The sequence below is a fragment of the Rhinolophus hipposideros genome (genome assembly GCF_964194185.1).
Source record: "Rhinolophus hipposideros genome assembly, chromosome: 9".
Taxonomy (NCBI): Eukaryota; Metazoa; Chordata; class Mammalia; order Chiroptera; family Rhinolophidae; genus Rhinolophus; species Rhinolophus hipposideros.
This window is the reverse complement of record NC_138055.1, coordinates 14,978,674-14,992,302: the sequence shown is the minus strand read 5'-3', so window position 1 is coordinate 14,992,302 and position 13,629 is coordinate 14,978,674. Positions and strand designations below refer to the sequence as shown.

The window sequence follows — 13,629 nt, the reverse complement described above, 5'->3', positions numbered from 1 at the left end:
CTTGACAGCCGCTGGGGTGAGGCCGCCGTAGTCCACCCGGCTGGTTGGAGCTGTGACTGAGGGAGGCGTCGTGGTGATGGCGGTGGAGACTCTGTCCCCGGACTGGGAGTTCGACCGCGTCGACGACGGCTCACAGAGTAAGGGAGCAGCGGGGATAGGGCTGCGGGTGGGAGCTTCCGCTCGGGCCTCAGCCCTGGCGGCGTTTCTGCGCGAGGGCTGGCGTCGCGGTCGCTGCGCAGCCGTCGGGTTCGGGGCACTTTCTGCCCGTGGAGAGGGACGCGTTCCCAAGCGTTACTTTTGGGGATGAGGGTCCCAGCAATGGCGGGTCAGGCTGGCGCGGTGCGGGCTCGGCCTTCGGGGCGGTGACCCTCCAGGGGAGCCCGCGGCGCCCCCGGGGGAGCGGCGTCCACTTGCTGCTGCAGCCGGGGGCCTCGGGCGGGGCGGGTCCTGTCTCGGGACGCGCGGGGGTTTCGCCACAGCGTCCGAGCGTTCGGTCTCGCCGAGGCGGAGGGTTCCTGTTTCGGTTTCCTGTTTTTCTTTTTTTCCCCTCCCCAATCAACTTGTGGAAGTTGGAGTGTTGTTCCCGTCGCGTTCTTACCACCATTGAAGCTCCGAAAAGGAGCTCTTCTCACGTGATGGTTAATTCATCTCCTCCTTTGCCTCTTATGTACGTTACGTGGAAGTGATGCCCTGTAGTTTCCATCGTCGCTGGAAAGGTCTCACACATTACGGCACGTCTGCCTGGCGTGTTGCTTCGTAAAATCGAGCTGTCCGACTTTGACTTAGAATCCAATGACAGAAAACCAACAAATGCAGTTCCACGTAGCAAAACGTAGAGGCCAAACTAATTATGGTAGCGAAACTCTTTTAAGATTAACACGAGTTGGCAGTCTTTTTTTTTTTTTTTTGGTGATATTCATCTGTTTAAGTGATATTGGAGATACTGGGACCATACTGCTTGTGAATTTGTTTTTAATGCAATTTTTCTAAAAGGTGAATGTAATTTTAAAAAAATTACCTACGAGTTTTGCTTAATTTTGCAAAGAAGGACTCGTGTACACACTTGCGTGTAATTAGGTTTTAGTGTTTCAAAGAAGCGTGAGTAAATTAAGGGATGGTTTGCAGTTTTTTTCACTCTACAAGCTCTTAGCTCCTAGGCCGCCTTAAAACACAATCTTGGTGGGAATAACAAAATTCTCCAATTTTTTTGTGGGGAGAGGATTCTGTATTGACTGTTACAAAGTGGACAGCACCTTACGTGTGACGGTCTATGGACAGAGGTCCCCAACTCTGCCTTTGGAGTAAACAATGAATTCTCATGTGTAAAATAGAATATGGACCTTCATCTTCCGAAAATTGTGATAAAAGCATGTGACTGGGTTTGAAAACGGTTCACCTTAGAGTACAGTGATCTGATTGACTCAGCAGACGTTGTCTGTGTGCCGGGCGCTGTGCTCGGTACTAGGGATACCCAGATAAAACAAAGAATGTGGTCTGTCGGAAGAGATAAGCGTGTAAGTTGGGTTTGGGAATTTCACGCTTGGATAATCACCACATCGTTTTTTACGTTAAATCTTTTTATTTTAACTTTTAATAATTTTACAGCTATTTCTTATCAGCAAGGAACTTGAATGTTCTTACAGGTTTTCTGTTGCCTGATACCTTGTGAATCCCCAGACTAAATAAGGAATTTATTGGCATGTGTTTCTAGTATGGTCATTAAGAACTTATTTCTTGATTAAAATACAACTAAGGTCATTTTCCATGTAACTGAGAATTAGATGTGTACTTGGGATTTTGAGACTCTGACAGAATCTATTTTGAGAATCTTTTTATTTTAAGCTGTAGGGCAGAGACTTCTAATCTCTGTGCCTGATTTTCATTAATTTTTGGACTATGAATCCTATCTAGACTAATTGTTTTTCAGAATTGCCTAGATTAATGCTATAATGAGATAGGAACCTTAATGGACTAAATGGATCCACCTGATTCAGTGCATTAGTTGCAAAATAAGGGAAAATGGGGAGTCAGATCTTTATCCTTAATGTATCAGAAAATGCTTTATCTTAGAGTTGCTTCACATTGCTAATTTGAGGAGAGAAAATTGTACCTTTTTTAGAAGACAGGGATTGGATAAAGTTAATAAAAGAAACCGAGTTGGAGTTGAATTTGCTGCTTTTGTAATAAGAAATGAATTCTTATGTATGATGAGGTGGAATACGTATTTACTTTCATTAATATTGACCAATAGGCATAGCTTTATTGTTGTTTATTCCAATGCCTCTTTAGAATCATCTATTAGCGTGTAAATTCTGTAATATCACCACAGTATTCTGTACTTAGTGTTCTTTACTGGCTTTTCCAACTCTATTATGATAGTTAAATAATTAAAGCAAATCTTGGTAAATTTGGGGGCATTGCAGTAATAATCATTATGATGAAGCAGGTCTAAATGCATTTTAAAAACAATATATAGGTGTATTTTTAACAAGTGTATAGAATTAAGAATTATGTTTTTAAATTTTGCTTTTATGACAACAGATTTTTACACTTAATTCAGGTCATGAATTTATTTTATTTTTTGCAAAAATGTTGTTTATGACTAAAACATAAAATTAGAACATTGCATAGTCTAAGGAATTATTCAGATTGTTTAAAAGCCCTGGATTATAGGGCAAATGGTAATGACTTTTTCATACTACTTTAAAATTAGTTTTAAGGTGATATATATCTCTCTGTATATGGCAACATCTGCTTTGAATATTATTTTATCTGGAAAATATTGAAAGCTGAATTATTGTTTAACTTTGAAACTTTATTTTTAAGAAGTCCAGACATTCCAGAGTAATACATTTAGTAATGCTTAGTATCTACTTCGCTGTGACTTTTGAGATTATATGAAGTAAATGTCATGTAATTTTTGTACTTCTCACATACTGTTTTAAAATTTAAATTTAGAAATTCATGCTGAAGTTCAACTTAAGAATTATGGGAAATTTCTTGAGGAGTATACATCTCAATTGAGAAGAATTGAGGATGCACTAGATGATTCGATTGGAGATGTTTGGGATTTCAATCTTGATCCTATTGCATTAAAGGTTTGATTTTTTTTTAATGTATACATTTTCAGGACATACTATAGCTTGAAAACATAAGTGTTAAAAATGGAACCTGTATTATCTGGAATCTAGAAAATTAAAGAAATTTGGAGAAAAATTGTTAATTTCCTTTTCTAAGTTATGCAGATATTTTTGTATGTTTTTGTTTTTTTAAAGAAGGACACAAACTCAAAGCCTTTAGTGTCAAGAATGTCACATAGTCCATCCAACTCTTTGAGCTAGCCTTTGTTTTTCATTTTCAAGAAAATGAAGAAGATTGGAATAGAATATTCAGGCTGTATTTGTTTCTTATAGAGGTTATTTTACATACAATGAAATGCATAAATTTAAAATATACTGTTCAGTGATTTTGCCAAACACATATACTCATGCAACTCATATCTCAATATAGATAACAGAATATTTTCATCATTTACCATAAGTTCCTTTATGTTATTCAGGGGATCTTAATGTAGGAATAATTTTGCAATGTGTAAAACAGGTTACTCTTGCTTTGTTCCAATTTGAGGTCGTTCTATCTTGTTTTATCTCTAAAACTGTAGCCTGTTACCACTTAAATAATAACATTTATTGAGCACTTATTTTGTACTAGTCCTAAATCACATATTGACTTTTTAAATAACAGCTTTCTTGAGATAGTATTCAATTCTTTGCTTTTTAATGTATTCACAGAATTGTGCAACCATCCTTAGAGCCATTTTAGAACATTTTTACCACCCCAAATAGACATCCTGTACCCATTAGTAGTCACTCCCCATCTGGTTGAATATAGGGTCTAATGCAAGTTAAATAGAACAGAACTAGTCTCAATTTGTGCATTTAAGATTTCAGTGATTCTTTTCAAATTAAAAAGATGTTCTTTTCCTTGTTTCTATAGCTTTTACCTTATGAGCAGTCTTCCCTTTTGGAACTCATAAAGACTGAAAATAAGGTACGGATTCCTAAACCTAAAAATCTATGTCTAAAATGCTTTAGTGATCTGCTATAATTTTCTTTTTAATCTTTTTATTCATGAAACTAGGTCTTAAACAAAGTCATCACGGTTTATGCTGCACTTTGTTGTGAAATCAAGAAATTAAAATATGAGGTAATTATTTGTATTCTTAAGATGTTAAAAACATTTAAAAGCAAATATGTGCTTAAATGTATACAGTATGCATGAATATTTATTTATTTAAAGAAGTAATAGTAATAATAATGACAGAGTACTTACTATGTACCAAGCACCATGCTAACTCTGTTAATGCTTACAACAACGCAGGACGGTATGTGAGGAATAGATGAGGAAACTGAGGCTTAAAGAGAGTGTCACTTGTCTAACATTTTACTGGTAGTAATTGTTTGAGTCTGGGTCTGCCTACTTTCAAAGTCTGTGTTACCTGCCCTATATACGTGACTTTCTAGATGTAACTGAGTTTTTAAGAAAGCTTTGAATTTTTCATATGTTTTGTATTTCCTTGCCCATGAACAATTAAAACTCTGGGAGAAGTCGGTAAACTTTTTTTCTCAGCCTTTTTGATACTATGTGTTTGCTTTCTATCTCCCATGGACAAATGGGAGGACGTGGGACAATTAGAGTGGTCAGATAAGACAAAGTAAAGGCTTAAGAAATCAAGAAATGACTTTGACTGTCTATCAGTAATATTTTTGGTACTCTAAAGACAAATTGAATTTACCTGTATTGTAAGCAGTTTTTGAATTTTAAATGAATTTGTTGTGAATAAGTGATGTAATCCTTTGCTTATTATGAAATATGGATAGCAGCCTTGGAATTTAAAAACAAAATAGCACTTTTTACAATTATTTTAATTTTTTTTTTTTTTAAAACAGGCTGAAACTAAATTTTATAATGGTCTCTTGTTTTATGGAGAAGGAGGTAAGTTTTAAAATTTCACATTGTAATGTTGTGATGCCTTTCTTGAGATTCAAATGAGCTTTAAAAATTTAACACAATTCTAGGACTATCATAATGTATTAGTGTGAGAAAATAAGCATTCAGATTTTTTGTTGGTTTATTTGTTCGGTAACCAGGTAAAAAAACCTGAGTGATGAAGCAGCAACAGATTCTCTAAGTCTATTTGTGATATTTTTGTTAATTATAAAACACTGCAGCTAGATGAGAATTTTACTTGAATTCATTAAATAGTGAAACAGATGGTTACTTTTCAATGTGTGATTAATGATTGTCTTATTTTTCTCTTCAGTGTAAAAATTGTTTTCAATGTTGTGCAGTTTAGAAGATGTACTAATGTATAAAAATCATATTTTATTTTTTGGTGTTGATTGAGTATATAAAACAATTGAAATACAATTTTTCATGTTGCCTTTTAAAGCCACAGATTCCAGCATGGTGGAAGGTGATTGCCAAATTCAAATGGGCAGGTTTATTTCGTTCTTACAGGTAACTAATTTTTACTTTTTTATTGAGGTTTTTCTTTTTAAAAGTTTGAATAAATTACACATAATTAAAAAAGATTTATGAAACCTTTAAATGCTTAGAATGTGTACTGTGGAGGTAAGACACTTAGTTGTCATCAGCTTATAATTGATATGGTAATTCCTGAGAGATTTTCATAATAATTTTAGGAAAATAAGGATCAAAATAAAGTTTCTTTGTATAATTTAATTTACAGGCAATTTGTTACTGTGCCTTTGAAATAATTTAAACTTTGTATCAGGTAGGAAAAGATAATTTGTATCAGGAAAAAGTTGTTAATGGAGATGGTTCAGTTGTTACATAAGCATTAATGAGGTTGTTAAAGGTAACTGCACTTGATGCTTCTAATCAAATGTTTCAATTTAGATTTGCTTTTCATCACTGCAAAGTTTTAGCTGTTCTAGTTCTTTTGGTTTAATTTTATCAGAAGAAGTAAATAACCCCTCTCCATTATAAAAGCAATGCTTGTACAATATGACAAAAGCAGAAATTGGAGATAAGGGAAAAATACCCATAATCCCACCTACTTTCTGATTGTTGGGTACAAGATATGATTATTTCATTGAATCAAGCATATTAATATATTGTTCAGATCTTTTATATCTCTACTACTTTTTTGGGTCATTTGACTTAACTGAGAGCGTTTCGTTGAAATTATCCTCTCTTACGGTATGTGCCAGTCAGGGTCCAGTCCAGAAAACAGGTCACACAAGGTATTTCAAAATAAGAGAGTTGGTTACACAAGATTTGGAGGCCTGAAAGAAAAAGAACAGTGAAATAATCCAGAGGAAGCAGATACCACCTCTTACTTACATCTAGAGGAAAAACAGTAAAAGATGGGGTTGCCAGAACCTGAGAGCTTGGAGGAGGAGCCCCCTGGACTTAGTACTTGTACTGCTGAGGACGCAGTGCTGCCTGGCTGCTGCTACCTTTGTGCGGGCGATATTAGGTTGGTTCTGTAGTGGTGGAAGAAGCTGGAGGCTGGAGCAATTGGCCATTGCTGGGGTCAACCACTTCTGCTTGGATTGTGTTGATAAAAGTAGGAAGAAATAGAAAGATGTCCTTTTCCTGCCTTCTAGTCTCCTTTTAGTGCCACCTGTTGTTAGACGTTGACAGGAATCCTGCTGTGCAGGAGTCTAAGAAATGTGTAAATTTCTTCCCCTAGTTTTATCAAATTTTGCATTTCTTACTTTGAGGATCTTTGGTGCATACAAGTTCATCATTCCTAATGAATTGAATCTTTTAATGTTATGTGGTGACCCTCTTAAGCTGTGATAATTATGTGGTTAATATATAAATGTATATAGTAATTAGCTATACTAATGCTAAAAAGCCTATTTTTGTCTTATATTAATGTCATTGCCCCAGCTTTGAGTTAACATTTTCTTGATTTATCTTTCTGCATTCTTTCAAGCTTTCATTGTCATAGTGTTTTAGTTGTGTTTCTTTAAAACTGCATATATCTGAATTTTGACTTTTTTTTTGTACAATCTGAAAATATTTGTCTTTTAATTTGTTAATTCTATTTCTAGTTTATATAAATAGTCTGTTATGTATCTGGACTTGTTTCTGCCTTTTTATTTTGTGCTATTCTGCATTTTCTGTTCTTTTCTCTGCTTTTATTAAACTTTTAGAAATTTAATAAGAAATGTAAAACTAGAGCTGTTTAAATAAAATTGAAATGCCTTGTTTTCATTTTCTTTATTTTTTCTTTATATTTTTAATTAAAGTTTATTGGGGTGACAATTGTTAGTAAAGTTACATAGATTTCAGGTGTACAATTCTGTATTACATCATCTATAAATCCCATTGTGTGTTCACCACCCAGAGTCAGTTCTCCTTCCATCACCATATATTTGATCCCCTTGACCCTCATCTACCTTCCCCCTTACCATCTGGTAACCACCAAACTATTGTCTGTGTCTATAAGTTTTTGTTTCTCATTTGTTTGTCTTGTTCTTTTTGGTTTATATACCACATGTCAGTGAAATCATAGGGTTCTCTGCTTTTTCTGTCTGACTTATTTCGCTTAGCATTATAATCTCAAGATCCATCCATGTTGTCACAAATGTTCCTATTTCATCTTTTCTTACCGCCCAATAGTATTCCATTGTGTATATATACCACAACTTCTTTATCTATTCATCTATCGAAGGACATTTTGGTTGTTTCCATGTCTTGGCCACCGTAAACAAAGCTGCAATGAACATTGGAGCACACGTGTCTTTAGGGATAAATGTTTTCAGATTTTTTGGGTAGATACCCAGGAGAGGGATTGCTGGGTCATATGGTAATTCAGTTCCTAATTTTTTGAGGAACCTCCACACTGCCTTCCATAGAGGCTGCACCAGTCTGCACTCCCACCAACAGTGTATGAGGGCTCCTTTCTCTCCACTGCCTCTCCAACACTTGTTACTATTTGTCTTGTTGATGACAGCCATTCTGACTGGGGTGAGGTGATACCTCATTGTGGTTTTTATTTGCATTTCTCTGATGATTAGTGATGTTGAACATTTTTTCATATGTCTATTTGCCATTTGTATGTCCCTTGTTTTCATTTTCAGAAACACTCAATTGTTTTTGGGTCTCACTGACAGCTGTATAAAATTCTATTTTTAAGCCTGGCATATATGTTACAAACCATTTTTAGTGGTGGGGATACAACAGTGCACAAAGCCAACAGAAATTCCTGCCCATGTAGAGCTTAAAATTTTCAAACAGCCATAAATTTAATCTGGTTTTAAATACTTTGGGATACAAACTATAGGTTTAAAGTTGCAAGCTTCTGAAAAGAAATTTTGAGGAGGTGTGGGATATGGTAGGTGCAAGCTCTTTTAATGATGAACATATGAAGTTATTTCAGTGATTTCTGGAGACCCCTTTCCATCGTTGTCATACTTTCTAAACTGGCAGCTTTTGAGCGTCGTTCACTCAAATTTTCATTCATTTATTCATTTGATAGGACAGAAATTTTTATTGAGAAGCAGTTGAGGGTTAGCCACTATGCTAGGCAGTGGATATTCAAAAAAGAAATGAGACTGTCCTCTGTCACTTAGGAATTATATGTGTAACTAAAACACGAGTTCAAGTAGTAGTATGAATGAAATGCTATGAAGGCAGAGAGATAAAAATGACATTGGGATGCAGGAGGTGAGTTAAGAATTGTTTGCTTGAGGGATGCTTGAAGTTGTCTGGCTGCAGGTTAACTCCAGTTTTTACTGGAAAACTTTTGTTTTCGTTTAGCGTTTTTACCATAAAATTCAGTCAGAAATGGAGACATTTAAAAAGCAACTTTGTAACATATACCTCACTTGTCATTTCAGGAACTGTCTTGTTTTGTTACCAGGTGCTATGAAGTGGTGATGAATGTAGTCCACCAGTTGGCTGCCCTCTATATCAATAACAAGTAACGGATTTTAGAAATATTTTTGCATTTATAATAGAGATGCAGGAAATGTTTTTCTAAAATTAGTTAATTACCTGAAATAGCTTTTTGTTTATTACTCACTCATTACTTCATTCACTTATTCAGCATTTTTTGAACACTTATGTTCTTTCAAACACTACTTGATGTGTTTAATAAAAAAAAAATGATAGGCTAATAAGACACAGTTTCTACAATGGTGAATGAACTCAGTATCTGTGTGAATGAGAATGTTGACTGAATAACCTTAACGAAATTTGATTGTATAGAAAAAGGCTAACATGCCATGTTCTCTCCTAATTCCTTTCCTCCCTCCTTTACATTGAAGGTTTCCTGACTCAATAGAATCACATGAGAGCTTTCTTAAACTACAGAATCTTCGGGAGTGGGGTTAGGGAACCTATGTTGAAAAAATTTTGTAATTCTAATGATCTAACAAGTTTGGGGACCACTGCCCTAAATCAAGAAAAATGATCACATTTTCAGTCTTTACCATTCTTACTACCACAAAAAAATATCTCACATGATTAGTAATTTACACTTAAACTTTTCCCCGCTTACTACAGTCATGTGCCACATAACGATGTTTTGGTCAACAATGGACCACACATATGACAGTGGTTCCATAGATTATGGGGCTGAAAAATTCCTGTCACCTAGTGACATCGCAGTCATGGTGGTGCTGTAGCACAACCCATTACACAGATACTTACCATTGAGGTACAGTTGCCTACAGTATTGAGTTCAGTAACATCCCAGCTTTGTAGCCTGGGAGCTGTAGGGGAACAGAATTTGTCACCCCAAAATATGTCCATTTGGCGTAAGGTTTATTTTGGGCTGTTAATTTTGAGAAACAGCAGACAAGGGAGAAGCTCTGAAAACCAAGTAGAAGTTACTCTGTGAAACACATTTACATTTGTAAGGGAAATCTCCATTTGTAAGGATGTCTCCTTCTCTGTACTAAAATATCTTAGCCAAGAACAGAGAGGGTAGAGGGAAAATTATTTTTCCTCTCCTACAGAGAAATAAGTTATATACCATATAGTCTAGGTGTGCAATACGCTATACCACTTTGGTTTGTGTAAGTGCTCTCTGTGATGCTTGCATAATGACAAAATCACCTAAAAACACATTTCTCAGAACATATCCCTGTCGATAAGCATGACTGTAATTATAAACTTACAATAACTTTGTTTAGATATATAACTAGGGAATTCTCAAGTTTGACAAGAGATAACTGAGGCCCTGAGGAATTGTTTGCCAAGATTTCATAGCAATTAGGAGATTGTTTTGTTCACCAGTCTGTTCATTATTATTCTTACAATAGCATGCTGCATCTTAACTTTTTTTTTTTATAAACAGTAAGAAAGTGTTAAATGTTTCCCATTCTCATTTTTACCCCTCAGGTATTCATTTTATGTTCTGTCCTTTCACTGAAACTCTCCTCCTGCCCGAAGGGAATGAGTATAACCCCCAATCCCTGTAGTACCTAGTGTGTAATTCAAGAGGACTCTCCTGCCCAAGAAAGATAAAATTTATTTGAATTTTGTGTTTAATTTTTAAAATATTCTATCTTGTGGAATATATGTGCTTTGATAAATACTATCTTAAATTATTTACTGTTGAATAAATTGCATCTCTAGGAAGTAAAATTGAATTATCCCAGGCCTTTTGACTTTAGTATAATCTTAGTTGTATGTGTTGTTTTTTAGTAGGAATGACAACTCAGAAATAAACCTGACTAAAGAGAGGATTAGTTCCCAAATGCCAGTTTGGGTTGGATAACAAAGATCCTAGTTGGGAATTGGGAAATTCTAATAGTTTAGAAAGAATTATTAGTTTTGTTATTTCTCTCCCTCCCTCCCAAGCTAGATCCCTTAGGTTTAAATGGCTGAGGTTATCCATAGGCCACGTATTGTGGCATCCCTACCCATTAAGTTGGGTAGAGGCAAGGATAACCCAGACTATGTATGTACAAGTTAGTTCCCTTCTTGGGAAAGTGGGATGTGGTAGTAATTGCATGGATCCCTTAAATTTGGGGGACTAAAGCCTAAATAAAGATAAATACACATTAAAATCCCAAGAGTTCTTGCTGCTATGTGTTTTCCTTAAAGTAAAGATGAATTGTGACCAAAAAAGATTTTGTGATTTTTTTTTTAACATGGGTATTATTTTATTACAGGGTTGCACCCAAAATTATAGAGACAACTGGAGTTCATTTTCAGGTAAAAGTAATTTAACCTGACCTGTAAAGCTAATTTTTACTATATTTTATTTCGGAGTTTGTGTGATTGGGGAGTTTGTACAATTATAGCAAGACTCTTAAAGGATTTCTTTTTTTTTTAATTTGTTCTTTTTTTGTTTGTGAAGTTGATGGGGCATTACTGACCACTATCAGTGTAACTCTTTGTTTTTCTCAATAGTGGCCGAATGCAGATTCTCCAAGTGGTCTTTTTGGAGAGTGAAACAAATCTGCGCTATCACAGTTAGGATGAAATACTGGGCAAAATGTTTCTTAGTTCAAAGCTAATTATTTTATCTGAGGATCAGTAGTTTCATCTAACTGGTTTATTCACTGCTTTAACTAATTCAGTGATTAGCTTGAATGTGTTTAACTTTAAAAATCCACGTAAAGTTTAACTTCTAACTAGTGATTAAATGGTAATCATTAAAGGTTTTTTAACAGACTATGTATGAGCACTTGGGAGAGCTGCTAACAGTTTTGCTTACCCTGGATGAAATTATTGATAATCATATCACGTTAAAAGACCACTGGACTATGTATAAAAGGTGAGCCAATTAAAATATTTAAAATATTATTATATAGTTATATAGTTATAGTTATATAGTTATGTTATTATTATATTATTATATTATTATAGTTAATGTTTTAGTAAAAAGCAAAAAAATATAAATAGTGCAAATCCTTTAAAAGACTTGGAGATTTATATTTAGAAGGATCTCATATCAGATGTTTTTATGAAGACACTAACGATTCTTTAATTTCAAGTGGGTTTGTTTGAGAGTGTGATATACTTGTATAAAGCATCCTAATTCTTGACTGCCTTAGGACTTGAGTTATTTTTGCCTTGGTTTTTATTCAAGAGTCAGTTGTTTTTCTTGAGTTTTTTTTCCCCATTGTATACTCCAAGGCATTTTATTTTATTCAGTCTATAAGTAATAAGTGTCTGGTATCTAGAGAGCACCAGATATCTGAATTTAAGATGATATAAAAAGGCATGATTAGGAAATTAAATACATTAGGATTTTTTTTGTTCAAATTTTCAGATATGTAGAACCAAACAAGAAAAACAGATACAAAGTTTTGATTTCTAGGGGAAATTTTAAGTATTAGGCAAATTTATGGTCTTTCTCCTGATCTTCCACAAGGTTACTGAAATCTGTCCATCACAATCCTTCAAAATTTGGAATTCAGGAAGAAAAACTAAAGCCATTTGAAAAGTTCTTGCTGAAGCTAGAAGGGCAGTTACTTGATGGAATGATATTTCAGGTATGAGAGCTATATCGGGGTATAGTAAAAGGGCTTATATTAGTTGACTCAATAACATACTGTTGAATGTGTTTTTCTTTAAAAAGTGCTTTGTCGTAAAACATTGTTAGTGTACTAAAATATTTCAGTATATACTAGCAAGCAAAATCAATAGTGTACTAAGAAACAATAGGATTGTTTCTTTAATTATGTAAAAGGATAAAGCTACTCAAGGATTAAGATCTAAGTATATTGTGTTGTTAACCTCTAGATTTAGGTTTGTAAGACTACCTTTTAAAAGTGTTTAATTTTTCCCAGTCTCAGAGAATATAATTTGGGTCTGCATAGTCTAGATGGCATCTAACCACATGTGATTATTTGAATTTAAATAAATAAATTAAAATAAAAAATTCACTTCTTCCGCTTCACTGGCAACATTTCAAATACTTAATAGCCGCATGTAATCTAGTCATCACACTGTACACCTTAAACTTACAAATGTTATGCGTCAGTAATATCTCAGTAAAGCTGGGGTTAAAAATAGCCACGTGTTTGTGGCCAGCGATCATATCAGACACCAGAGATGTAGAACATTTCCATCATCACTGAAAGTTCTATTGAACAGCAGTGCTTTGCGTAGTATTCACCAGAAATTGCATTATATTCCATGTAAAGTCTGCTTCAAGGTTACCTTTAATTTATATTTTACATGACCACAATTTTAACAGGTTGATTCCAACTCTTTTTTTTATATCAATTTAACGTTTAATCCATTAGATTCAAAAGGTAATTTTTTTGGTCATTGATTCTTTTTCCAGGAGACGTTTCTACATATACTGTATAAAGTGCTAGGAAAGTAATTGTAAACAGGAAAAATAAACTCTACTCTTAAAAGTGCAAAGTAAAGAATAAAACATGTTTTCCACTGCTTCATCAGATATATCTTCTGTACATCACTGTGTGTCTCTTCATGTTGGGTTAATTGATTTTTGGTTCAGTTCTATTACTTTCACACAACTGATACTCAAATATATAAGTACATACAAATTTTCCATTCAGAAGGATTTAGATAATTTGATTAGATAAAGGTGAAAACCTGAACTTCAGTGTTTGTAAAATTGAAATGATGAATGTTGATGTTTATCACACATACTATGTT

The 13,629-nt window shown here is 34.6% G+C and overlaps 1 protein-coding gene across 4 annotated transcripts in view; it reads left to right on the top strand.

Annotated features, from left to right (window-relative positions):
- WASHC4 (WASH complex subunit 4) overlaps positions 1-13,629 on the top strand; it is a 67,650-nt gene continuing 54,021 nt past the window's right edge. For 3 of the 4 annotated variants that reach the window (XM_081058412.1, XM_081058410.1, XM_081058411.1), the window contains exons 1-10: positions 1-137; positions 2,959-3,098; positions 3,997-4,050; positions 4,141-4,206; positions 4,950-4,995; positions 5,453-5,520; positions 8,880-8,962; positions 11,163-11,205; positions 11,667-11,770; positions 12,371-12,491. In XM_081058412.1, the coding sequence (XP_080914538.1) occupies positions 77-137; positions 2,959-3,098; positions 3,997-4,050; positions 4,141-4,206; positions 4,950-4,995; positions 5,453-5,520; positions 8,880-8,962; positions 11,163-11,205; positions 11,667-11,770; positions 12,371-12,491 (786 nt within the window). In that variant the 5' untranslated portion in view covers positions 1-76. The remainder of the gene's footprint in view (positions 138-2,958; positions 3,099-3,996; positions 4,051-4,140; positions 4,207-4,949; positions 4,996-5,452; positions 5,521-8,879; positions 8,963-11,162; positions 11,206-11,666; positions 11,771-12,370; positions 12,492-13,629) is intronic. The other variant, XM_081058413.1, reaches the window with a different exon arrangement.